Source organism: Salmo salar, chromosome 09, assembly GCF_965601325.2.
Source record: "Salmo salar chromosome 09, fSalSal1, whole genome shotgun sequence".
NCBI classification, from domain to species: Eukaryota; Metazoa; Chordata; class Actinopteri; order Salmoniformes; family Salmonidae; genus Salmo; species Salmo salar.
This window is the reverse complement of record NC_138299.1, coordinates 26712548-26740418: the sequence shown is the minus strand read 5'-3', so window position 1 is coordinate 26740418 and position 27871 is coordinate 26712548. Positions and strand designations below refer to the sequence as shown.

The following is a 27871-nucleotide window of genomic DNA, read 5'->3' as shown; positions in this document are numbered from 1 at the left end:
AATGTACAGGTAACTGCCAAAATAAAGTAAACACCAACATAGTGTCTTAATAGGGCGTTGGGCAACAGAACAGCTTCAACGCTCCTTGGCATAGATTCTACAGGTGTCTGGAACTCTATTGGAGGGATGTGACACCATTCTTCCATGAGAATTGCCATCGTTGTTTTGTTAATGGTGGTGGAAAACACTGTCTCAGGCGCCACTCCAGAATCTCCCATAAGTGTTCAATTGGGTTGAGATCTGGTGACTGAGACACACAAATACATACATACACACACCCCATTTAAACCCCCTATGCTCCTTTGAGAGCCCTCTTTCAAAGTCACTGAGATCTCTTCGAGCCATGGTAAGCAAAATAATTGGCAACTGAGCATGAAGGGATGTTAATTGCTTTATTAACTTAGGAACCACACCAGTGTGGAAGCACCTGCTTTCAATATACTTTGTATCCCTCATTTACTCAAGTGTTTCCTTTATTTTGTTACCTGTACATGTGCATGCATAATGTAGAACCACAAAATGTTTGTTTCTGTGATGCGTATATATGCATATTTGAAGCTAATTCCATATGTCTTCACACTGCAAAAAAGTTATTATTAATATTATTACCTGTGTCCACACAGCGGCCCACATCTGATGGTGTTCTGAGGGACGGCCACCTGAGTCTGTCTGGCCTGCAGATGCGTGCCCACGCCATGTTCTCAGCTCAGGGGCTGCCTCTAGGCACAGACACCCTGGAGTACGCCTGGCTCATAGACATGCAGGCTGGGGCACTCACGGGGAGAGTCACCGTGCCACAGGTCTGTGTGTACTACTGCTGTGTGTGTGTGTACGCTTTTTCTATTTTGTGTATATCTACTGAATGTGTTGTTCCTCAGCTGGCCAGTGTGATGGAGTGGGGTGAGACGTACATGTTCCACGTCTTCTCCCGGGAGTTCCAGCTGGAGCAGCCCAAGCCCTCTGTCATCTGCCAGCACGGGGTGGACCGCCGTGTGTGTGACTCCAAGGTAATACGTTCCCACTTTTTCTGCGCATGGAAATCACACACTTGAAAATCTGTAGTTTGTCAAATCTACTGGTTTTGTATATTTGTTTAAAAATGTGAGTCTGACCTCCGAAGGCAATAATTAACCATTGTAACTATTCTGTTCTCTACTTTCGTAGATGTCCTGCCTGCCTGGACACTGTCGGACGTCTGAGGAGCTCAAGTACACCATGACCCGTCTGGCTGTGGATGGGGCTGACCTCTTCATAGTGGAGCACAGCTGTGCAGCCAACATCAAGGTAACACAAGTCTTCCACACTAGAACAAAAATGTGTAATGTAGCTACTCTTCCTGGGGTCCAGCAAAATGAAGGCAGTTTATACCATTTTAAAGCATTACAATACATTCACAGATTTCACAACACACTGTGTGCCCTCAGGCCCCTACTCCACCACTACCACATCTACAGTACTAAATCCATGTGTGTGTGTGTGTGTGTGTGTGTGTATGCATGTGTCTGTGCCAATGTTTGTGTTGCTTCACAGTCCCCGCTGTCCCATAAGGTGTTTTTATTTTTATTTTATTTTTTTAATCAAATTTTACTGCTTGCGTCAGTTACTTGATGTGGAATAGAGTTCCATGTAGTCATGGCTCTATGTAGTACTGTTTGCCTCCCATAGTCTGTTCTGGACTTGGACTGTGAAGAGACCTCTTATGGCATGTCTTGTGGAGTATGCATGGGTGTCCGAGCTGTGTGCCAGTAGTTTAGACAGACAGCTCGGTGCATTCAACATGTCAATACCTCTCATAAATAAAAGTAGTGATGAAGTCAATCTCTCCTCCACTTTCAGCCAGGAGAGATTGACATGCATATTATTAATATTAGCTCTCTGTGTATATCCAAGGGCCAGCCGTGCTTGCCTGTTCTGAGCCAATTGCAATTTTCATAAGTCCTTTTTTGTGGCACCTGACCACACGACTAAACAGTAGTCAAGGTGCGACAAAACTAGGGCCTGTTGTTAAGAAGGCAGAGCATCGCTTTATTATAGACAGACTTCTCCCCATCTTAGCTACTACTGCATCAATATGTTTTGACCATGATAGTTTACAATCTAGGGTTACTCCAAGCAGGTTAGTCATCTCAATTTGCTCAATTTCCACATTTATTTATTACAAGATTTAGTTCAGGTTTAGGGTTTAGTGAGTGTTTTGTTCCAAATATAATGCTTTTAGTTTTATAAATATTTAGGGCTAACTTATTCCTTGCCACCCACTCTGAGACTAACTGCAGCACTTTGTTGAGTGTTTGGATAAAATGGCGCTGGAAGAAATGGCAGCAGTTTTACAGGCGCCCAACCAATATTGCTATTATGTGGGGGGGTTTTCGCGTTATTTGTAACTTATTTTATACATAATGTTCATGCAACCGTATCTTACGGCAAAAAAGAGCTTCTGGATATCAGGACAGCGATCACTCACCTCGGATTAGACGCAGATTTTTTCTACAACCAAGCAGGACGCACAAGATATTCTCCAAACACCCCACAGGGCCGACATCCCCGTTATTTGCAAGAGGAAGCAACGCAGGTACAGAGGACAAAGAGCCGGATGCCTGGTCAGGACCCGGAGAAGGCGAGTGGGAAAGCTGCCGTTACCGTCAATACTACTCGCCAACGTGCAATCATTGGACAATAAATTAGACGAGGTATGATCACGAATATCCTACCAACGGGACATCAAAAACTGTAATATATTATGTTTCACGGAATCGTGGCTGAATGACAACATGGATATTCAGCTAGCGGGATATACGTTGCACCGGCAAGATGGAACAGCACACTCCGGGAAGACGATGGGGGGCGGTCTGTGCACATTTGTAAACAACAGCTGGTGCACGAAATCTAAGGAAGTCTCTAGATTTTGCTCGCCTGAAGTAGAGTATATTGTGATAAATTGCAGGCCACACTACTTGCCTACAGAGTTTTCAGCTATACTTTTTGTGGCTGTTTATTTACCACCACAGACAGATGCTGGCACTAAGACCGCACTGTCAGCTGTATAAGGAAATAAGCAAACAGGAGTCCACTCACCCAGAGGCAGCGCTCCTAGTGGCCAGAGACTTTAATGCAGGGAAACTTAAATCAGTAATACCAAATTTCTATCAACATGTTAAATGTGCAACCAGAGGGAAAATAAATTCTAGATCACCTGTACTCCACACAGAGACGCGTACAAAGCTATCCCTCGCCCTCCGTTTGGTAAATATGACCATAATGCTATCCTCCTGATTCCTGCTTACAAGGAAAAATTAAAGCAGGAAGCACCAGTGACTCGGTCTATAAAAAAGTGGTCAGATGAAGCAGATGCTAAACGACAGGACTGTTTTGCTATCACAGACTGGAACATGTTCCGGGATTCTTCCGATGGCATCGAGGACGTAGTCCCCACAGTGACTGTACGTACATACCCCAACCAGAAACCATGGATTACAGGCAACATTCGCACTGAGCTAAAGGGTAGGGCTGCCACTTTCAAGGTGCGGGACTCTAACCCGGAAGCTTACAAGAAATCCTGCTATGCCCTGCGACGAACCATCAAACAGGCAAAGCGTCAATACAGGACTAAGATTGAATCATACTACACCGGCTCCGACGCTCGTCTTATGTGGCAAGGCTTGCAAACTATTACAGACTACAAAGGGAAGCACAGCCGCGAGCTGCCTAGTGACACGAGCCTACCAGACGAGTTAAATCACTTCTATGCTCGCTTCGAGGCAAGCAACACTGAGGCATGCATGAGAGCATCAGCTGTTCCGGACGACTGTGTGATCTCGCTCTCCGAAGTCGACGTGAGTAAGACCTTTAAACCGGTCAACATACACAAGGCTGCGGGGCCAGACGGATTACCAGGACGTGTGCTCTGGGCATGTGCTGACCAACTGGCAGGTGTCTTCACTGACATTTTCAACATGTCCCTGATGGAGTCTGTAATACCAACTTGTTTCAAGCAGACCACCATAGTCCCTGTGCCCAAGAACCCAAAGAACCCACCTGCCTAAATGACTACATACCCATAGCACTCACGTCCGTAGCCATGAAGTGCTTTGAAAGGTTGGTAATGGCTCACATCAACACCATTATCCTAGACCCACTCCAATTTGCATACCGCCCAAACAGATCCACAGAATCTCTATTGCACTCCACACTGTCCTTTCCCACCTGGACAAAAGGAACACTTATGTGAGAATGCTATTCATTTACTACAGCTCAGCGTTCAACACCATAGTACCCTCAAAGCTCATCACTAAGCTAAGGATCCTGGGACTAAACACCTCCCTCTGCAACTGGATCCTGGACTTCCTGACAGGCCGCCCCCAGGTGGTGAGGGTAGGTAGCAACACATCTGCCACGCTGATGCTCAACACTGGAGCTCCTCAGGGCTGCGTGCTCAGTCCCCTTCTATACTCCCTGTTCACCCACGACTGCATGGCCAGGCACGACTCCAACACCATCATTAAGTTTGCAGACGACACAACAGTGGTAGGCCTGATCACTGACAACGACGAGACAGCCTATAGGGAGGAGGTCAGAGACCTGGCTGGGTGGTGCCAGAATAACAACCTATCCCTCAACGTAACCAAGACTAAGGAGATGATTGTGGACTACAGGAAAAGGAGGACCGAGCACGCCCCCATTCTCATCGATGGGGCTGTAGTGGAGCAGGTTGAGAGCTTCAAGTTCCTTGGTGTCCACATCAACAACAAACTAGAATGGTCCAAACACACCAAGACAGTCGTGAAGAGGGCACGACAAAGCCTATTCCCCCTCGGGAAACTAAAAAGATTTGGCATGGGTCCTGAGATCCTCAAAAGGTTCTACAGCTGCAACATCGAGAGCATCCTGACTGGTTGCGTCACTGCCTGGTACGGCAATTGCTCGGCCTCTGACCACAAGGCACTACAGAGGGTAGTGCGTACAGCCCAGTTAAGCTGCCTGCCATCCAGGACCTCTACACCAGGCGGCGTCAGAGGAAGGCCCTAAAAATTGTCAAAGACCCCAGCCACCCCAGTCATAGACTGTTCTCTCTACTACTGCATGGCAAGCGGTACCGGAGTGCCAAGTCTAGGACAAAAAGGCTTCTCAACAGTTTTTACCCCCAAGCCACAAGACTCCTGAACAGGTAATCAAATGGCTACCCGGACTATTTGCATTGTGTGCCCCCCCCCCCCCCCCCAACCCCCCTTTTTACGCAGCTGCTACTCTCTATTTATCATATATGCATAGTCACTTTAACTATACATTCATGTACATACTACCGCAATTGGGCTGACCAACCAGTGCTCCCGCACATTGGCTAACCGGGCTATCTGCATTGTGTCCCGCCACCCGCCAACCCCTCTTTTACGCTACTGCTACTCTCTGTTCATCATATATGCATAGTCACTTTATCCATAGCTACATGTACATACTACCTCAATCAGCCCGACTAACCGGTGTCTGTATGTAGCCTCGCTACTGTATATAGCCTGTCTTTTTTACTGTTTTATTTCTTTACTTACCTTTTGTTCACCTAATACCTTTTTTGCACTATTGGTTAGAGCCTGTAAGTAAGCATTTCACTGTAAGGTGTTGTATTCGGCGCACGTGACAAATAAACTTTGATTTGAGTGTTGCAGTCGTTTCAGTCGCTGTATGTGGCTGACGTGTATAGTGTTGAGTCATCCGCATACATAGAAACTCTGGCTTTACTGAAAGTCAGTGGCATGTCGTTAATAAAAATTTAAAAAAGCAAGGGGTCTAAACAGCTACCCTGGGAAATTCCTGATTCTAACTGGATTATAATTGATAGGGTTCTATTAAAGGACACCCTCTGTGTTCTGTTAGACAAGTAACTCTTTATCCACATTATAGCAGGGGGTGTAAAGCCATAACATGTACATTTTAACAGCAGCAGACTATGAACTGTAATGTCAAATGCTGCACTGAAGTCTAACAAGGCAGAACCCACAATCATTTTATCATCAATTTCTCTCAGCAATCATCAGTCATTTGTGTAAGTGCTGTGCTTGTTGAGTGTCCTTCGCTATAAGCATGCTGAAATTCTGTTGTCAATTTGTTTACTGTAAAATAGCATTGTATCTGGTCAAACACCATTTTTGCAGAACTTTACTAAGGGTTGGTCGGCTATTTGAGCCAGTAAGGGGGCTTTACTATTCTTGGGTAGCGGAATGACTTTAGCTTCCCTCCAGGCCTGAGGACAGGAGTTGAGAAACACTGCTCCAATTCTGTCTTTACCTAGACGGGTGCCATCCGACTGGCCAACTGCAACCTGCACAACCAGGCAGTGGGAGAAGGGATCAGTGCTGTGGTGCAGGATGTCCATATCCACCAGTACATCGAACAGCAGCAGCCCCAGTCAGACGGGGTCCGACCAGGACCCTCTCCAGGTCAGGGCTTAGGGCTGGGCCAGCCCGCTGTACTGCGGAGATCCTTCTGGTTGGAGGCTGGCTCAGTCAACTTCGCCCTGATCACAGCTGACGTGGCACTGGCTGCGGACCACCCGGCCAAGTACGAGGTGCAGAGGCAATTCCTGGAGCTCCATGATGCTCACACCAAGAGGTGGGAATGGAGGAAGGAAGGAATGAATACACTTTATTGATCCCAAAGAAATTTGGGAGAAATGGATCCCTAGAGAAAATTGGTCTTGCCACCACCAGTAGCAATCACAGACATAGACTAGACAGACACACATGCATACATCAGAGAACAGAGACATGAGTGCTCTCTCTCTCTCTCTCCCGCTTTCTTTTCTTCCCAGGCTATGGTTTCTGTGGCCAGATGAGACTGGTCACAACAAGCGCAGCAGGAACAAGTGTGGTTGCCTGGGGGGCTGTCGTTTCTACGGGGGCACCAACACGGGCCTGGACTTCTTCCATCTGGAGGAGATGACCCCCTCCTGCAGCTTGGCCTTCTCCTCCTCTAGTGTTGAGTCAGACATGTGCTACGGCCAATCACTGCTGCAGCCTGGAGAGTGGATCGTTACCAAGGAGACGCCCAAGCTGTCTAACGGTACGAGTGTTTCAATGTATTTATCCAAATAAATAAAACATTTTCACTGGGATTGTAGACTGACACAGAGGTCATATCTGGGTTCACTGTGAAAGTTGTGTTAAATGATAGGGTTGCTGGTCTGTTCCATTTTAGCTTTGATCTGTGTATCTGGAACACACCCAACCTACAGTACTGTGACATACTGTGTATTCCCTCTTGTAGGTAAGGGTGTGGGGGTGAAGGGAGACACCTGTACCCCCAGTCCGGCCCCAGAGCTCGGAATACGGGGCCAACACCTGAACCTGCAGGTGCCTCCGCGCTCCCACAGTTCGGCCTCCTCTTCCGAGGAAAATAGTTCCTCCAGCGCTGCATTGCCCCTACTGGCCGGGGAGAGGGACAGCCCGTCTCCTAGCACTGAGGAACGCATGTTCCCCATGAACGGCAAGAGCACTGCAGAGTGAGTAGCAGATGAGTGCAGCACGAGTGCAACATGCATACAGTGTTTACACACATTCACAATTCGCCAACAGCCCATATACTAGTGAAGTAGCAGACCAAAGTGCATTATCTTGGTATTCTCAACCCCTCCTTCTCTCCTCACAGTACTCTTACAGAACTCCCTGAGGGCACCCCAGTGTCCCCCAACAGTGCCCAGGAGCACTCCTCTCTCCGCTCACCCCTCAAGCGCCAGTCCTCCGTGCAATCTGGCCGGCTGGGCAGCACCAAGAGCCTGTCGGCGGCAGTCTTCACCGACAAGCCCCCACCGCCCCTTTCTGGCGTCCAGTTCAGCAGTGAGGTCTCTCGTAGCGACGAGAACGTCCTGGACTCTCCTCGCCAGCGCCGGAGCTACAGCTCCTTCCCGTTCACGCCGTCCGCAGACTCCAGCACCTTCCACCAGTATCGCTCAGCAGACTCCAGCATGTCGGTGGCAGACAGCGAGGCTTACTTTTCAGCAACAGAGGACTTTGAGCCCATCAGCAGTGCAGACGAAGGTCCAGGCACCTACCCTGGCAGGAAGAAGAAGAGGAGGCAGCAGCAGATGCAGTATCAGCCCCAGCAGCAGCCCTACCACATGGACCACTACAGGTTGGACCTGTACCTGCTAAATGACTGCCCCTCCAGTCCGACACTTCCCCCTCTTACCTAACCTTTTTCTTTCTTAGTAAAATAAAGGGAAACAATGCATGATTACTGTAGTTAAACCAATCTGTTGTGAATCTGATTCCAGCCGAAATTCCATCTACCACAGTGTGGAGGGACCTCTCACCTATGTGTTGAACGGGGATCTCATCACAGAGCCCAGGCCCCTGCCCATGCCCCCCCTGCTGCCCCCGCTGCCAGCCCACCCAATCCCCGGCCATCAGTCGCAGGCCTCCTTTGTGTCAGCCATGGGGTTGGAGGAGGAGGGCTCAGTGGAGGTGGAGAAGAGTCCAGAGCCAGGCCTGGTGACTCGACAGCCCCATGTCATGGCCTGCTACCAGAGCTACCTGGCCCACTACCAGGTAAGGCGGGTACACAATAGTGTATTATCCCTGAACTAATTATTATTATATGATTTGATCAGAAAATTAAGACGTATCGTACGGCAACGTGACAACCCTGTATGATTGTCTGTCAGGTAGAATAGGGAATCATGTCTGCTCTATTCATTATATCTTCAACCTTCTGACCGTTTGTCCTTCTGAATACACCTCAGGTGTCCAACTGGTCTCAGAAGCAGCCCACCAATAAGAGGACCTCCAAGTCCTCACTGCACCGCCCCCTGGACCTGGACACGCCCACCAGTGAGGAGAGCTCCACCTCCTTCGACCAGCTCTCTGTTCCCAGCTTTAAAGTAAGAAACACACACTATATAGATCAGGGGTATTCAATTACTATTTGAGAAGGTTCGGTCAGGCAAATTTCCTAGGTTGCAAGGGTCCGGATGGATATTGTCATTTTTCGGCATAGTAACAAACCCCCACCTTGCAAAGCATTTTACCACAAACTGCTCACACCCGACTTGTGGGAGACGGAACATTTTGCAGTTTTAAAGCACATTTCCTGCAATCCTACACACCCTACACAGTGACTCAACAGAATCTTTATGGGCCCCCTTGGGGTCGAGGCCCCTGGGCACATAATCTGGCCATGATAACAACAAGATTTAGATAGGGTAAGATAGGCTAACCAGCTACCTAGCTAACATGCTCTAGTTGATCAACTGGACATTTCTGACAAGGTCTGTCAGTGAATGACATGAGGAAAACGGCCCATGCTCTACCACATTTAGAAATTCCTCCTTGTGCCTTCTACTTTTACAGCTATCAAGAGCAGTAAGTTAAAAGCCTGACTGATTTTCCTTTAAAAAAAAATAATCATACATACATACATACATACATACATACATACATACATGCATACATACTTCCGTTCAAAAAGTTTGGGGTCACTTAGAAATGTCCTTGTTTGTGAAAGAAAAGCAATTTTTTTTGTCCATTTAAAATAACATCAAATTGATCAGAAATACAGTGTAAATGTTGTAAATGACTATCGTAGCTGGAAACGGCTGATTTTTAATGGAATATCTACATGGGTCGTACAGAGGCCCATTATCAGCAACCATCACTCCTGTGTTCCAATGGCACGTTGTGTTAGCTAATCCAAGTTGATCATTTTAAAAGGCTAATTGATCATTAGAAAACCATTTTGCAATTGTTAGCACAGCTGAAAACTGTTGTCCTGATTAAAGGAGCAATAAAACTGTCCTTTAGACTAGTTGTGTATCTAGAGCATCAGCATTTGTGGGTTTGATTACAGGCTCAAAATGGCCAGAAACAAAACTTTATTCTGAAACTCATCAGTCTATTCATGTTCTGAGAAATGAAGGCTATTCCATGCGAGAAATTGCCAAGAAACTGAAGATCTTGTACAACGCTGTGTACTACTCCCTTCACAGAACAAACTGGCTCTAACCAGAATAGAAAGAGTGGAGGCCCCGGTGCACCACTGAGCAAGAGGACAAGTACATTAGAGTGTCTAGTTTGAGAAACAGATGCCTCAGAAGTCCTCAACTTGCAGCTTCATTAAATAGTACCCGCAAAACACCAGTGAAGAGGAGACTCCGGGATGCTGGCCTTCTTAGGCAGAGTTGCAAAGAAAAAGCCATATCTCAGACTGGCCAATAAAAAGAAGAGATTAAGACACAGGACAGAGGAACTCTGCCTCGAAGGCCAGCATCCCGGAGCCGCCTCTTCACTGTTGACATTGAGACTGGTGTTTTGTGGGTACTATTTAATGAAGCTGCCAGTTGAGGACTTGTGAGGCGTCTTCTAAGTGACCCCAAACTTTTGAAATGTTATTGACATACATACATGCATGCATGCATGCATACAGTTGGAAGTTTACATACACTTAGGTTGTAGTCATTAAAATTTGTTTTTCAACCACTCCACAAATGTCTTGTTAACAAACTATAGTTTTAGCAAGTCGGTTAGGACGTCTACTTTGTGCATGACACAAGTAATTTTTCCAACAATTGTTTACAGACAGATTATTTTACTTATAATTCACTATCACAATTCCAGTGGGTCAGAAGTTTACATAGAGTAAGTTGACTGTGCCTTTAAACAGCTTGGAAAATTCCAGAATAGGATGTCATGGCTTTAGAAGCTTCTGACAGGCTAATTGACATAATTTGAGTCAATTGGAGGTGTACCTGTGGATGTATTTCAAGGCCTACCTTCAAACTCAGTGCCTCTTTGCTTGACATCATGGGAAAATCAAAAGGAATCTGCCAAGACCTCAGAAAAAAATTGTTGACCACAAGTCTGGTTCATCCTTGGGTGCAATTTCCAAACGCCTGAAGGTACCATGTTCATCTGTTCAAACAATAGTACGCAAGTATAAACACCATGGGACCACGCAGCCGTTATACTGCTCAGGAAGGAGACACGTTCTGTTTCCTAGAGATTAACATACTTTGGTGCGAAAAGTACAAATCAATCACAGAACAACAGCAAAGGACCTTGTGAAGATGCTGGAGGAAACGGGTACAAAAGTGTCTATCAAGAGTAAAACGAGTCCTATATCGATATAATCTGAAAGGCCGCTCAGCAAGGAAGAAGCCACTGCTCCAAAACCGGCATAAAAAAGCCAGACTACGGTTTGCAACTGCACATGGGGACAAAGATCGTACTTTTTGGAGAAATGTCCTCTGGTCTGATGAAACAAAAAATAATGACCATCGTTATGTTTGAAGGAAAAAGGGGGATGCTTGCAAGCCGAAGAACACCATCCCAACTGTGAAGCACCGGGGTGGCAGCATCATGTTGTGGGGGTGCTTTGCTGCAGGAGGGACTGGTGCACTTCACCAAATAGATGGCATCATGAGGCTGGAAAATTATGTGGAAATATTGAAGCAACATCTCAAGACATCAGTCAGGAAGTTAAAGCTTGGTTGCAAATGGGTCTTCCAAATGGATAATGACCCCAAGCATACTTCCAAATTTGTGGTAAAATGGCTTAAGGACAACAAAGTCAAGGTATTGGAGTGGCCATCACAAAGCTGACCTCAATCCTATAGAAAATTTGTGGGCAGAACTGAAAAAGTGTATGCGAGCAAGGAGGCCTACAAACCTGACTCAGTTACACCAGCTCTGTCAAGAGGAATGGGCCACAATTCACCCAACTTATTGTGGGAAGCTTGTGGAAGGCTACCCGAAACGTTTGACCCGAGTTAAACAAGGCAATGCTACCAAATACTAATTGAGTGTATGTAAACTTCTGACCCACTGGGAATGTGATGAAAGAAATAAAAGCTGAAATTAATCATTCTTTCTACTATTATTCTGACATTTCACATTCTTAAAATAAAGTGGTGATCCTAACTGACCTAAAACAGGGAATTTTTACTAGGATTAAATGTCAGGAATTGTGAAAATCTTAGTTTAAATGTATTTGGCTAAGGTGTATGTAAACTTCAGACTTCAACTGTATATATACTGTATACACACAGTACCAGTCAAAACTTTGGACACCTACTCATTCAGGGATTTTTCTTTATATTTACTATTTTATCATTGTAGAATAATGGTGAAGACATCAGAACTATGAAATAACACATGGAACCAAAAAAGTGTTAAACAAATCAAAATATATTTTTGATTTTAGATTCTTCAAAGTAGGCACCATTTGCCTTGAGAGCTCTGCACACTTGGCATTCTCTCAACCAGCTTCACCTGGAATGCTTTTCCAAATGTCTTGGAGTTCCCACGTTTGCTGAGCACGTGTTGGCTGCTTTTCCTTCACTCTGCATTCCAACTCATCCCAAACCATCTCAATTGGGTTGAGGTCGGGTGATTGTGGAGGCCAGGTCATCTGATGCAGCACCATCACTCTCCTTGGTCAAATAGCCCTTACAGAGCCTGGAGGTAGGTTGGGTCATTGTCCTATTGAAAAACAAATGAGAGTCCCACTAAGCTCAGACCAGATGGGATGGCGTATCGCTGCAGAATACTGTGGTAGCCATGCTGTTAAGTGTGCCTTGAATTCTAAGTAAATCACAGACAGTGTCACCAGCTAAGCACCAGCACACCTCAATGCTTCACGGTGGGAACCACACATGCAGAGATCATCCTTTCACCTACACTGCGTCTCACACAGACATGGCAGTTGGAACCAAAAATCTAAGATTTGGCCTCATCAGACCAAAGGACAGATTTCCACTGGTCTGATGTCCATTGCTTGTGTTTCTTGGCCCAAGCAAGTCTCTTCTTCTTATTGGTGTCCTTTAGTAGGGGTGTCTTTGCAGAAATTCAACCATGAAGGCCTGATTCACACAGTCTCCTCTGAACAGTTGATGTTGATGTCTGTTGAACTCTGAAGCATTTATTTGGGCTGCAATTTCTGAGGCAGGTAACTCTAATAAACTTATCCTCTGCAGCAGAGGTAACTCTGGGTCCTCCTTTCCTGTGGCGGTCCTCATGAGAGCCAGTTTCATCGTAGCGCTTGATGGCTTTTGCGACTGCGTTTGAAGAAACTTTCAAAGTTTTTGACATTTTCCGTATTGACTGACCATGTCTTAGAGTAATGAGGGACTGTTGTTTTTTTTCTTTGCTTATTTGAGTTGTTCTTGCCCTAATATGGACTTGGTCTTTTACCAAATAGAGCTATCTTTTGTATACCTCCCCTACCTTGTCACAACACAACTGATTGGCTCAAACGCTTTGAGAAGGAAAGAAATTCCACAAATTAACTTTAAACAAGGCACACCTGTTAATTGAAATGCATTCCAGGTGACTAACTCATGAAGCTGGTTGAGAGAATGCCAAGAGTGTACAAAGCTGTCATCAAGGCAAAGGGTGGCTACTTTGATCAATCTCAAATATGAAATGTATTTTGAACACTTTTTGTTTTCTACATGATTCCGTAGGTGTTATTTCATAGTTTTGATGTCTTCACCATTATTCAACAATGTAGTAGATAGTTAAAATAATACAAATAAAAATCCTTGAATGAGTAGGTGTGTCCAAACTTTTGACTTGTACTGTATAAATCGACCTGCGGTATGTATTGATCCTGTTCTGTGTCAGACCGCAGTCCGGATCCAGTCTGAGTATGGCAGATTTTATAGACTGTGTGTGTCTGTTCATCCATGGTGTACCCTAAAGTCATAACCCTTCATCTTATGTTGTAGGTGGTGAAACAAGGCCTCTCTGCCAGCTCTCTACTTGACAGAGGCCTTTCGTTGATGGGAGACACAAACAAGTATTTAGAATTTATTTAGCTTAACTTGGATCTCTATGGTCTGCTCGACATGTTTCACACACACATCTGTAACCGCATCTCTCGCTATGTGACTATAGCCAACCCTACACGCCTCTGGATAAGAAGGCTATGGAGAACGACACCGCCACTGAGGACTGGACCATGGAGCAGCCCCTCTCCCAGACCAGAACCACCGCCATCGTGGAGGTGAAGGGGGCCATCAATGTGGTGCTCACCCCTCTGGTGGCTGAAGCTCTGGACAGGTAACAGCTACTGGGTTAATACTAAATTCTAGTATGCCATAGCCACAAGGCTTTTGTGGAAATACCCTTATAGGTAATGTTATAAAACAGCTCCTCATAGAAAATACTAGCTTTCCATGTTAGCTTTCCATCTGCAATCAGTGTCTCACCACTGCAACTGTGCCCAACCACTCTCCTTGGCATATTGCAGGAATAGTATATTGCTCAAGTCAGTGACAATGTATGGGATGTTCTTTCAGATACATTGAGTCCATGGTCCATTACGTCAGTGTCCGTCACCCTGCAGCCATTCTGGATGACCTGCATGGGAAGGTCCTCAATGAAGCCTATCAGATCAGCAAATCCACAGTAACTGAATCCGTAGGTGAACCTCACCAATTGGCAAATCTGTCCAGAAGTAGCGCTATAAAGAGAATAGAGTGTGATTTTAGATTAACCCTAAGTTTGTCCTGTTTTAACATTTTTCCCCCCACTATAGAGCTCAACCAAGCAGGAGAACAAGCTATCAAAGACGGAGGGTACCACAGGCTCCCTCAACACGCCCCATGGCCAAACGGACCTGACGGTCAAACCAGACAACGTGAAGATCAAGGGCCTGCAAGCTAACGTGTCAATTCCCAAGGTAGGAATTGTGCCATGGAATTGTGTCATTGTGCCAAGAAAATTGTATTGTGCTTAAACAGAGTTCGCACTAATTTGAAGTGAACTTATCAGGAGTCGACAGCAGTCCAATGCTGACCTCCTTTCCTGAGTTGCATTTCAAAAGTCCAACACATCTTTGTCTCGGACTGTACAGGTGAACCTGTGTCTGCTCCAGGCCTCGGTAGAAGAGTGTTCTCCCTCCAACTCCAGTAAGAGCCACATCACACACGTCTCCCTGGTTGCTCTGTGCTTCGACAGGATCGCCACACAGTTTCGCATGAACAGGTAAACTCACTTCCACCAGCCTGCACGGGTCTCCTTACGACAAACAAACACACAGTTACACCGCACCTGCGGGCGGCAGGTAGTCATCATGGGTCCGTAACTGAAAGGTTGCTAGTTCGAATCCCTGAGCTGAAAAATCTCTGTGCCCTTAAGCAAGGTAATTAAACCTAATTAGAAACTGGGTAGTTCAATCCCTGAATGCTGATTGTCTGACAGCCATGGTATATCAGACCGTATACCACAGGTATGACGAATAATTTATTTTTACTGCTCTAATTACATTGGTAACCAGTTTATAATAGCAATAAGGCACCTCGGGGGTTTGTGGTATATGGCCAATATACCACGGCTAAGGCCTGTGTCCAGACACTCCGCATTGCGTCGTGCATAAGAACAGCCCTTAGCCGTGGTATATTGGCCATATACCACACCCCCTCGGCTTTATTGCTTAATTTCTCCAGGGTCGCTGTTGATAATGGCAGACCCTGGCCGTCACCCCACTCCGATGTTGTCTTAGGGGCAGTTGGGCTATAAAAAACAATGAAATAGGACAAATTATAAGCACCCACCAAATTATTATTATTACACGTGCATACCCTACTGTCTGTCTTCATAGGGGCATCGTGGAGGAGACGCCCAACACAGCAGAGCATGGCCGTCCCTCCGTCAACTTGGAAAAGTACGCATCGGCCACCAAGATGCAGCCGCAGTCCTCAGGCTCATTGCGCTCCAACGCTGGCATCGAGAAGGGCAAGGAGATCGCTGCCAAGCTTAACATCCACCGCATCCACAGCCAACTACGAGGCCTGGATTCCACAGGTAAGAATTTGCTATTTTAAATGTTATGCTCTACAGTTTTTTTCTTTCTACATGTGCTAGGCTGGAACACCATCCTTCACACCCAGCAGGCTGTCCATGACTGGAGTTGAAGACCCCTGCCCTAATATAATATTACGTGTTAGACAGTTGTGAAACAGAACTTTCATATTTTCTCCCTTTTCCTGTCCTGTGGTTTAGACATAGGAACATGTGCAATCACAGCCATCCCCTTTGAGAAGTCCAAAGTACTGTTCAGCCTGGAGGAAATGGATGAGTTTTCCCTGGTGGATGAGACAGAGAACCAGGTGGCTGCAGACCTGGCCCGGACCGGCGCATCCTTGGAGAAGTGGGGCTGGATCATGTTTGAGTGTGGCATCGAGAACCTCACTGTCAAAGGTAATATTTGGCAATGACACATATGTACACTTGCCTACATACAGTACCCCATAATGTCAGTGGAATTATGTTTTTAGAAATGTTTACCTTTTAGCTTTTATTAATAAAAAATAAAAATAAAAGTATTCAACCCCTTTTATGTCAAGCCTAAATAAGTTCAGGAGTAAAATGGTGCTTAATTTGAGCATGTTGAAGTTCTTAGTTACACTTTGGATGGTGTATCAATACAGTCACTACAAAGATACAGGCGTCCTTCCTAACTCAGTTGCCAGAGAGGAAGGAAACCGCTCCGGGAATTCACCATGAGGCCAGTGGTGGCTTTAAAACAGAGTTGAAAGGCTGTGATGGATCAACAACATTGTAGTTACTCCACAATACTAACCTAATTCACAGAGTGAAAAGAAGGAAGTCTGTACAGAATAAAAGTATTCCAAAATATGCCTCTTGTTTGCAACAAAGCACTAAATTAGTACTGCAAAACATGGGGCAAGCAATTCACTTTTTGTCGTCAATACAAAGTCTTATGTTTGGGGCAAATACAACACATTACTGAGATCCACTCTTCATTATTTTCAAGCATAGTGCTGACTGCCTCATGTTACCAAGAAGACAGTGAATGTTCTTGAGTGGCCGAGTTACAGTTCTGACCTAAATCTACTTGAAAATCAATGGCAAGACCTGAATGGTTGTCTGGCAATGATCAACAATCAATTTGACTTTTGAAAAGAATAATGAGAAGATGTTGCACAATCCAGCTGTAATCACTGCCAAAGGTGCTTCTATAAAGTATTGACTCAGGGGTGTGAGTACTTATGTAAATGAGATATTTCTATATTTCATTTTCAATAAATTTGCAAACATTTCTACAAACATGTTTTCACATTGCCATTTTGGGGTATTGTGTGTAGATGGGTGAGAATAATTGTCTTTTTTTTATTCAGGCTGTAACACAACAAAATGTGAAATAAGTCAAGGGGTATGAATACTTTCTGAAGGCACTGTATATAGACATTGGCATTTATATTCACTTTGAATTAACTGAATTTAATTTGAATTTAATAAATTCATGTTATTAACCCCGTCACTGAACACTTTTGCCTGATTGTGTGCCGGTCTGTGTGCAGGTGGGCGTCAGTCGGGTGCAGTGCTGTACAGTGCGTTTGGCATCATGGGACAGTTGGGTACGGGCGTGAAGACTGGCATGTCCAAATCTAATGGCTCGTCGTGTTCTCAGACGGGCAGCGGCTACAGCACCGATGTATCTGATGACAATCTTCCTAACGACGCGACAAGACCCAACTCTGATGCCAACAGAAACTCAGACTCTGACGATCAGGTAACTCATCACTGTCCGTCACTTTGAACTGTTGTACAAGTACTTGATACAACCTCGTTTCAGTAACAGACAGCGTTTACACCAAAAATATAGACATGCTTCTCTCTCTTGCTCCCGTTCTCTCATTGGCTTATGCTGTGTGGATTGCTCTTGCAGGATGAAGGGGTGGAGTCTGACGACCTGAAGAAGGACCTCCTCCTCATGCCCCCGCCCCCTGACTCCAGCAGCATGAAGCTCACCATCAAGGAGATCTGGTTCAGCTTCGCTGCCCCCACCAACGTACGCTCCCCCTCACAGGCCATCTCCAGGCAGCTGAATCTCCTAAGCACAGCGACGCCAGCGATTGGCGCCTGGTTGGTCCCCATCGACCAGCTCAAGTCTTCTCTACGTAAGCTGGACATGGAGGGCACTTTGAGAGTGTGTGCTGTCATGGGCTGCATCATGACTGAAGCCTTGGAGGTCAGTACTGCACAGATTGAGGGTTCCAATGTCTTTTATCAATTAATTGTTCTATATTTCCACGTATTGTGTATATACTCTATGGTGATTGTGTATATTCCTCTGGCTATATTTTGTCTGTATATTTTGTCTATTGCTGTCAGCACCATTTCACCAGGTGAAATGGAGGGTACATGTAAATGTCCTTGGCAAATAACGGTGATTCTTATTCTATATGAGACACATTTCCTTTTCTTTCCTTTGTTCTGTACAGAAAAAGAGTATCCACATCCCCTTTCGGAGCAAATACAACAGGGTGACCAAGCGAGCACGCTACCTCCACGAGAACCCCTCCTGTCTGCTGTGTAACATCCTGCATCGCTACCTACAGCAGGCTAACTACTCTGTGATAGAGGAGGCCACCATGGTGAGACGTGTTTGTGTTTAGAGGCTTGAGAACTTCAGTCTGAACCATGATTGACTGAATAGTTCTTATGGATCTACCTTAAGTTACCTCCTAATTAACCATTAAACCCATCTGATCTTGTCCTCACTAGAATGACGGGCTGCCTGCCCTGGTGACCCTGAAGAAGGGGCTGGTGGCTCTGGCCCGGCAGTGGATGAAGTTTATTGTGGTGACCCAGGGCTTCAAGGCCATCGGCCTGATGAGGCCCAACCAGCTGCCCAAACCCAAGGAGACCCCCCAGCAGCAGACCTTCCAGGACCAGAGCCAGGGCCTGGACAACGGAGCTGCGCTGCAGAGTGACACCAGCGCTGACGGGGCCGAGTTTGAGTTTGACGCAGGTAGGAACGTATGGTGTTTAAAAAAAAAAAATGTTATTATTTTTTTCCCGGACGATGACATTTCTGGTAAATTAATACATGACAGATACTTTTTTTTAAACCAATTGTACTGAAAAGTCCCCCCACATGTTAATGAATTTGATAATGATGACGGCAATAATGCATGCAGTATGTTGTTCCAATGGGTTGTAACTGCTGTCCAGCCACAGTGAGTGAACACACCATGCTGCTGGAGGGAGCATGCAGCCACCCCCTGCCCACAGGAGACAAATCTGGACCAGTTAGCGGGGTGGAGATCATGAGGAAGCTGTCCAAGTCCCACACACACAGTGAATCTGCCCTCAAAATAAAGGTAAAGGTATGTCTATCCACCCATCTGTCTGCATTGTCTACTTTAACTTATATTATAATTATATTATAATTATAATTATATGTGTGGACAGGGGCGACAGGGCGGTACCACTTGCCATTAGTATACCATAGGAATGCATTTGTTTTCACACTAATGATATTGGTGTGTGTTCTTCAGGGCTCCCACCCATACCAGTCCCTCAGCTACACCAGCGGGGACACAGCGGCTGACTCTCCTGCCCATGTGAGTCGCGTGGGCATGACTGCCAAGGACAGTCCCCGTAAGGAGAGTCTGCTGAGCTACCTGACAGGCAGCTTCCCCAGCCTGCACAACTTGCTGGAGGGCAATCCCCAGAGGAATGAAACCGCCACCAAGAGCACAGGTACGCTCACATTATCCTGGTTCTGACTTGGTTTGGGTTCCAATTCCATACCCTCATTCCCGAAAGTGTGAACATTCTCCTAAAGCATGGGTTATAGGGAATTTCCACCATATTTTTATAGTACTTTGATTCCTTTTCAAGCAATCATGATGGAGAATTGGTATAGAATTGGACTGCAACATGACATTATGTTTGCTCCTCCCTTTAGGTAACAGTGTGGGCCCAGATGTGGTGACGGAACACCCCCTGCTGTCTGAGCCCTCCTCCGTCAGCTTCTACAACTGGATGTCCAACGCTGTGGGCAACCGGGGCGGAGGGAACGCTGTACCCCAGGAGTCCCCGGTCAACCGCTCCCAGCACAATATCCTGCAGACAGGTAGGGGGAATGTTGTGAGAATCTTCAGTGAATGTTGGGGGAAAGTTGGTGACGTAACCAACCCTGAAAGCTCACAGTAAAATAATTGTAAAAATAAGGTCACCCTAAGTGTCTTTCTGTTGCTCCTCAGGCATCACCTGTAACCTCCACACCATCCCATCAGCGTCAGACTTCAACACGGTGCTGTCCAGCGACCAGAACACTCTTGATGGAACACAGTCTCAGCACTCTCAGCACAGCACCAGCCAAGATGACATAATGATGGCCGACATTGAGGAGGGCAACCAGTGTCCCGCCGCCGTTCAGCTAGCAGACGCCCAGGTAATCTAGTGTGTGAGTGAGTGAGTGTGTGTTATAATTCTGATGATTCTCTCTCCCCTCCCTCAAAACACACAGGTTGTGTTCAAGCCTCTGCTGAGTCACACAGGGATCCAGGCCCAGGACACCACTCCTCTCAGCTACAAGATGTACTTCGGGGAGCACCTCTCCTTCTCTGGCACCTTGGAGTGTCTCAGAGCAGACATTGTGGACTCTGACACATCCAAAGAGAGGAAAAATAAACGGTTGAAAAGGTAAATTAACCAAGTATCTAAAATAAATCATGTTTAGCGAGTCCCAATAGTCTTAAAGGTGCAATCTCTAAGACCGGTTTCCCCAGCTGGTGGCCCTCGGGATGAATTTGGCCCAGGGGTGGTTTTATTTGGCCCCCAAGTTTTCTGAGCTAAAAAAATATACAGTGCATTCGGAAAGTTTTCAGACCCCTTGACTTTTTCCACATTTTATTACGTTACAGCCTTATTCTAAAATCCATATCAATCTACACACAGTACCCCATAATGACAAAGCCAAAACAGGTTTTTAAAAATTTTAGCAAATGTATTACAATTTTTAAACAGAGGAACCTTATTTACATAAATATTCAGACTATTTGCAATGAGACTTGAAATTGAGCTCAGGTGCATCCTGTTTCCATTGATCATCATCTGTTTCTATAACTTGATTGGAGTCCACCTGTGGTAAATTCAATTGATTGGACATGATTTAGAAATGTGCACACCTGTCTAGATAAGGTCTTACTGTTGACATTCCATGTCAGAGCAAAAACCAAGCCATGAGGTTGAAGGAATTGTCCGTAGATCTCCGAGACTGGATTGTGTCAAGCAACAGATCTGGGGAATGCTACCAAAAAAATTCTGCATACCTGAAACCACACCTCTTTAAGGAATACCTGGGATAGGATAAAGTAATCCTTCTAACCCCCCCCCCCCCCCCCCAAAAAAAAAAGATTTAGATGTACTATTGTAAAGTGGTTGTTCCACTGGATATCATAAGGTGAATGCACCAATTTGTAAGTCGGTCTGGATAAGAGCGTCTGCTAAATGACGTAAATGTAAATGAAGGTCCCCAAGAATACAGACATTTGGAACCACCAAGACTCTTCCTAGAGCTGACTGCCCAGCCAAACTGAGCAATTGGGGGAGAAGCGCCTTGGTCAGTGAGGTGACCAAGAACCCGATGGTCACTCTGACAGAGCTTCAGAGTTCCTCTGTATAGGTATGAGAACCTTCCAGAAGGACAACCATCTCTGCAGCACTCCACCAATCATGCCTTTATGGTAGAGCTGCCAGACGGAAGCCACTCCTCAGTAAAATGCACATGACAGCCCACTTTGAGTTTGCCAAAAGGACTCTGACCATGAGAAACAAGATTCTCTGGTCTGATGAAACCAAGATTGAACTATTTGTCCTTAATGCCAAGCATCACATCTGGAGGAAACCTGGCACCAATCCCTACGGTGAAGTATGGTGGTGGCAGCAGCATGCTGTGTGTCAGTTTTTCAGCGGCAGAGACCGGGTGACTAGTCAGGATCGAGGGAAAGATGATCGGAGCAAAGTACAGACCTGCTTCAGAGCACTCAGGACCTTAGACTGGGTCAAAGGTTCACCTTCCAACAGGACAGCAACCCTAAGCACACAGCCAAAACAACGAAAGAGGGGCTTCGGGACAAGTCTCTGAATGTCCTTGAGTGGCCCGGACTTGAACGCGATCGAACATCTCTGGAGAGACCTGAAAATAGCTGTGCAGCGACGCTCCCCATCCAACCTGACAGAGCTTGAGAGGATCTGCAGAGAAGAATGGGAGAAACTCCCCAAATACAGGTTTGCCAAGCTTTTAGCGTCATACCCAAGAAGACTCGAGGCAAATGTAAATGTGATATTTCCGGGGGGGGTTCTAATTTTTTCCCCGCATAATAGAGAGACGTGATCGTATACAAGTAATTAATAATAATTTATTGGTTGTACGTAGCGCTTTTCTGCCATCTGAGGTTCTCAAGGCACTTTACATAGTGTAGTAGGGGGAAACTGAGTGATGCACCCACCTCAGGGATGCACAGCGACCATTTTTGTGCCAGACCGCTCACCACATCAGCTATCAGGTGGAGAGGTGAGGAGGGATATACGCCAATTAGGAATGAGGGGGATTATTTGGTGGCCATGATGGAATGTGTCCAGGTTGGGAATTTAGCCATGACACCGGGGTGAACACCCCTACTCTTACGATAAGCCATGGGATTTTGACTGACCACAGAGTCAGGACACCCATTTTAACGTCTCATCCGAAAGACCGCACCCTACGCTGGGCAATGTCCCCATATGTAATCAATGTTTTATAATGATTATGTTTTAGACAAATATTATATATTTTTGTGCTTATTGCGGTCAATTTGCAGTCAAAATGTATTTTTAGTATGTTCCGACTGAAGAAAAACTTGCCCCGTGGCTGAATCTCGTTAATGATCCCTGCTCTAAGATATCCTGCCATGTAAAGGTAATCTTCTCTCTCCCTCCCTCTCCAGACAGGGCATGCCAAACCTCCCTCTGCTGGAGTTCAAGCCTGCCCTGCTGATCGAGACGTTCAGCCTGAACGCTGTGGTGATGGAGAAGTCTACCAGCACTGGCCCGCCTAACTCCACGGCTGCCGCTGCTCCCCTCGCCTTTCACGACCTGAATCGTCGCCACTACAACACCTTCCACTGCGACTTCACCATCGCCTGCCAGGCCATCAGCCAGCGCGTGGACATGGCCCTGGTGCGCCTCATCCACCAGTTCAGCACCATGGTGGACGACATCAAGGCCACACAGACAGACATCAAGCTCAGCCGCTACACCGCCGGCTCTGCCTCCCCCACACCCACCTTTAAGGTGCGGCCCTACCGCCACTTCCGCTCCTCTGACTTTAGCCGCAGCTCGCGGGGAAGCGTCAACGGAGCCGGGCGGAGTGGGGCTGGCGGTGGCGGAAACACTGCTCAGAAGAGCAAGCGGGGGGGAGGTGGAGGGGGGGGTCAACCGCCCAACGGCCCCCAGTCAGGACTGGACACGCTGGGCAGGAGGGAGCCCCGGGGACGCAACCCGCTTGGTCGCTCGGAGCGCCGTACCTCCAAGGTACACCAACCAGTATGTATCTTTATTTTACAATAATCATATAGACTGTATATTTCTAAGTGACCTATCAAATGATGTATGCTCTGTTTTAATTGGTATCTAATAAATTCAATCAATCAATTGATCAAGGTGTCGCGGAAGGGCTCTCGGGATGTGGCGGACCACATGACCATCCAGATGGACGACTCAGACTCCATCACAGTGTCAGAGCAGAGCGAGCCCTCTGCAGAGTGCTGGCAGAACATGTACAAGCTGCTCAACTTTTACTCCCTCATCTCTGACCCCACCGGTATCCTGGAGAAGAGCTCCCCTGAGAACTGCCTCTCGGGTAAGGCTCTCTCTCTCTCCCTCCACTTAGCCACTTCTAGCCCCTAACCCCTAGGCTCTTGTGTAGAAATAGGAAAGCCTCACACTCATCGTTCGATCATTTGTGTGTGCGTTATGTGTGCTGTACAGACGGTGGCCGCAGCCCCTCGGAGCCCCTGTGCAGGGTGATGTTTGAGAATGAGCAGCAGGACCCCACCAACAAGCCTCCGGCCGGGCTCGGAGCAGGGGGTCGACGGCGTAGCTTGGTAAGCTGTGAGCCACAGCACGTCACCCTCATCGTGTTTGGCATCGGCATTGTGAACCGCACCCACCTGGAGGCAGACATCGGGGGCCTGACCATGGAGGCAGAGCTAAAGAAGATCCACGGCAGCTTCACACTTAAGGAGAAGATGAAGGGTGAGGCTCTTAGCTCTTGGGTTATGTCACTAGTTCAATACACCTCCTCTTTGTATTACATTATTCAGTGCCATATCTGGATTATAATTCACAAATCTGTTTTTCAGACATACTGCACCAGAAGATGACAGAGACTTGTGCATCAGCCCACATAGGAGGAGTTAACATTGTGCTCCTGGAGGGTATAACCCCAGACATTCAGTAAGGATTGCTCCAATTTAAGTTGATAACGGTTTAATTTGTATTGCCACATTGAGGATTGACGTTTGATACTGTGCATTAGGTCTGTTCATTAATTATAAGACCTAAAATACACTCCGTTTCTAGTTGGTTTGCCTGTCATTTTGGTAACCAGTAAGATTAATTATGAACGTTTGAGTTTCCTACCCCACTGTGTCTGTAGCTATGTTTCGATTTAACTTGTCCAGTGATTTTGTGTCGACATTTAACATTTGTCTCGATATAGAAAATAGATGCGACAATTGCCTGCTAGGGTGCTTTTCCATTTAACCATCTTGGGTGCGTTCGTAAAGCCAATGTGGAGTGCCAGAGTGAGCTCAGAGTGCCCTCTGGGCTTTCGTAAATTCAGAGCATTCAGAGCGCACACTGGACGCTCTGGCCGAGGAGTAGGGTTGATCCGAGCGTTCTAACCTCACAACGACAGTCATGCACCCAAGCTAACTGGCTAATGTTGGCTAGCTTTCCCGCTACAAAAATGAGAGAACGTCTCACTCTGACCATTTTACTCGCCCTACCAGAGCTGGTTATCCAGAGCATTTGTGACTGTAACTGATGCTGGTAACAATTTAATTACGCTGTTTTGTCAACGTTTACTGAACGTATATGGCCATATTCAACGGGTGTTGAGCGTTCGTAAATTCGTCAGTTATTCTGCACACTCAGACGAGAGTGCTCTGAAATCGGAGTAGATAGCCAGAGCGAATTTACGAATGCACTCCTTGTGTCAATAAAAACAGCTGGACGTAATGCCGTCAGACCAATCCGTTTCATGTCTCAAATAGCCCGCGAAAGTCAGCGTGGATAGAATGCAGAAATGGACTAATATATGACATATTCTAATAATTCTCATGCCAAAGTATCGCCACAATCTGTCCCATGGTGAAACTTGAAGTCCTGTAGATCTAAAATAATTGGATAGTGAAACTTGCCAGCCAACCAGAGAAGAAGCGAAGTTAAGTGTTTCGTCAGGACAATCCCTATCCTGCAAAGAAACATCATTTTTTTTTATAGTTGAACATTTTGATTTTGCCAGCAGTAAAAATGTAGAATTAAAGTGCCGCTTTATAGTTGCGTGATCACATCACGTGCCCATCACATTCACCCCATCTAATAGATAAAAATGTTGTCGGTCTTTAGAAATGTCTTATATCTACCGTTTCCATTACACATGTCGCAGTGATTTATGTTTTGCGACATTTGCGTTTGTCAAATAAATATTTTTCAATGGAAACCTGCATACTTATTGCATGTCAACCTACTGTGTGAATAGTTCCTACAGTTACTTCACTCTAAACAAATCCTAGAAATATTCAAAGGACTGCACATTTTCGGCTGGCAACACTGGAAATATTTTTGGCAGTTGAAGGATGGTGAATAAGTATTCTAATCTAGTCTGTTGTCTGCATATATCTCTGCGTGAATAGTCTATCTCATTTGCTCTCTTTTTTTTGTACTTTCCCTGGCTTTCTCTTCCATCGTCTTGAATAGACTGGAGGATTTCCCTACATCTCCTACCAGCACTGCCAAACAAGAGTTTCTGTATGTGTTTATAACTACTGCACCTTGGCACATCATAGCAATGCCACAGTACTGTAGTACTAAGTTTAGGCACAGCTTTCATTTTGTCTCAAGTCTGTGGTACCCCAGTGTTTCGTCAGTGTACAGCTTTAGTTATGTTATTCTCCCTCTTCATGTTAGTCTGATAATCACCCACTCCTTTTCTCCTCTGTTTCTATGTTCCTTTATGTGTATGGCGGGTAGATCATCTTTATAGATCAGCCATATGACAGCGATTCCTCCTGTAATCGTGATCAATATTATTATTTTGTTTGCCTAAATTATCAACAAAAAACAATGTAATGCAAGGTTATATAGAACCCTGTAGTTCTTATGCCCCCATAACATAGATGTCGTTGTGTGCCTGTTTATGTTTAGTGTGCTTGTTGTCTAACAAAAATGACCCAAACAAGCATTTTTGTACATTTTTTGTTGTTCTATCGACGTTGTCATGTGTTAACCTGGAGTCAAACAGTCATATTTGGAACGCTGACACTCTGCTCTACCATTCCAGAACAGTTGTGAAATGCAGCATAGCGAAGTCCCAGGCCCTGTACAGCGCCCAGCGGGGCCTGAAGAACAATAACGCCGCTGTGTTCAAGGTGGGCGCCATCATGATCAACATCCCCCAGCACCCAGCAACGCTGCACAGCATGATGGTCCGCAGCTCCCACCAGCTCTCCAAGCAGATCTCCGACCTCATCCGCCAGCCATCCAACGTGTGAGTCTCAGGGAGGAAATATTTGGATTATTCATAAATTGTATTACAGTGGGGGGGGAAGTATTTGATCCCCTGCTGATTTTGTACATTTTCCCACTGATAAAGAAAGGATCAGTCTATAATTTTAATGGTAGGTTTATTTGAACAGTGAGAGACAGAATAACAACGCATGTCAAAAATGTTATAAATTGATTTGCATTTTAATGAGGGAAATAAGTATTTGACCCCCTCGCAATCAGAAAGATTTCTGGCTCCCAGGTGTCTTTTTATACAGGTACGAGCTGAGATTAGGAGCACACTTTTAAATGGAGTGCTCCTAATCTCAGCTTGTTACCTGTAAAAAAGACACCTGTCCACAGAAGCAATCAATCAATCAGATTCCAAACTCTCCACCATGGCCAAGACCAAAGAGCTCTCCAAGGATGTCGGGGACAAGATTGTAGACCTACACAAGGCTGGAATGGGCTACAAGACCATCGCCAAGTAGCTTGGTGAGAAGGTGACAACATTTGGTGCGATTATTCGCAAATGGAAGAAACACAAAAGAACTGTCAATATCCCTCGGCCTGGGGCTCCATGCAATATCTCACCTCGTGGGGTTGCAATGATCATGAGAACGGTGAGGAATCAGCCCAGAACTACACGGGAGGATCTTGTCAATGATCTCAAGGCAGCTGGGACCATAGTCACCAAGAAAACAATTGGTAACACACTACACCGTGAAGGACTGAAATCCTGCAGCGCCCGCAAGGTCCCCCTGCTCAAGAATACATATACATGCCCGTCCGAAGTTTGCCAATGAACATCTGAATGATTGAGGACAACTGGTGAAAGTGTTGTGGTCAGATGAGACCAAAATGGAGCTCTTTGGCATCAACTCAACTCGCCGTGTTTGGAGGAGGAGGAATGCTGCCTATGACCCCAAGAACACCATCCCCACCGTCAAACATGGAGGTGGAAACATTATGCTTTGGGGGTGTTTTTCTGCTAAGGGGACAGGACAACTTCACTGCATCAAAGGGACGATGGATGGGGCCATGTACTGTCAAATCCTGGGTGAGAACCTCCTTCCCTCAGCCAGGGCATTGAAAATGGGTCGTGGATGGGTATTCCAGCATGACAATGACCCAAAACACACGGCCAAGGCAACAAAGGAGTGGCTCAAGAAGAAGCACATTAAGGTCCTGGAGTGGCCTAGCCAGTCTCCAGACCTTAATCCCATAGAAAATCTGTGGAGGGAGCTAAAGGTACAAGTTGCCAAACATCAGCCTCAAAACCTTAATGACTTGGAGAAGATCTGCAAAGAGGAGTG

General features: G+C 46.0%; 1 protein-coding gene across 20 annotated transcripts in view; it reads left to right on the top strand.

Annotated features, from left to right (window-relative positions):
• Positions 1–27871, top strand: part of LOC106610942 (bridge-like lipid transfer protein family member 1) — an 88116-nt gene that overhangs the window by 26148 nt on the left and 34097 nt on the right. For 8 of the 20 annotated variants that reach the window (XM_014210641.3, XM_014210644.3, XM_014210645.3 and 5 more), the window contains exons 21-51: positions 624–800; positions 879–1007; positions 1165–1284; positions 6284–6603; positions 6803–7053; positions 7258–7492; positions 7639–8121; positions 8264–8537; positions 8732–8869; positions 13712–13782; positions 13881–14045; positions 14285–14405; positions 14524–14667; positions 14842–14972; positions 15589–15791; positions 15990–16187; positions 17312–17523; positions 17680–17982; positions 18236–18388; positions 18519–18765; positions 18969–19123; positions 19295–19499; positions 19708–19875; positions 20006–20196; positions 20272–20447; positions 22733–23330; positions 23448–23646; positions 23775–24041; positions 24149–24242; positions 25770–25820; positions 26353–26559. In XM_014210641.3, the coding sequence (XP_014066116.3) occupies positions 624–800; positions 879–1007; positions 1165–1284; positions 6284–6603; positions 6803–7053; positions 7258–7492; positions 7639–8121; positions 8264–8537; positions 8732–8869; positions 13712–13782; positions 13881–14045; positions 14285–14405; positions 14524–14667; positions 14842–14972; positions 15589–15791; positions 15990–16187; positions 17312–17523; positions 17680–17982; positions 18236–18388; positions 18519–18765; positions 18969–19123; positions 19295–19499; positions 19708–19875; positions 20006–20196; positions 20272–20447; positions 22733–23330; positions 23448–23646; positions 23775–24041; positions 24149–24242; positions 25770–25820; positions 26353–26559 (6386 nt within the window). The remainder of the gene's footprint in view (positions 1–623; positions 801–878; positions 1008–1164; positions 1285–6283; positions 6604–6802; positions 7054–7257; positions 7493–7638; positions 8122–8263; positions 8538–8731; positions 8870–13711; positions 13783–13880; positions 14046–14284; positions 14406–14523; positions 14668–14841; positions 14973–15588; positions 15792–15989; positions 16188–17311; positions 17524–17679; positions 17983–18235; positions 18389–18518; positions 18766–18968; positions 19124–19294; positions 19500–19707; positions 19876–20005; positions 20197–20271; positions 20448–22732; positions 23331–23447; positions 23647–23774; positions 24042–24148; positions 24243–25769; positions 25821–26352; positions 26560–27871) is intronic. The other 12 variants (XM_082955697.1, XM_082955696.1, XM_082955695.1 and 9 more) reach the window with 6 other exon arrangements.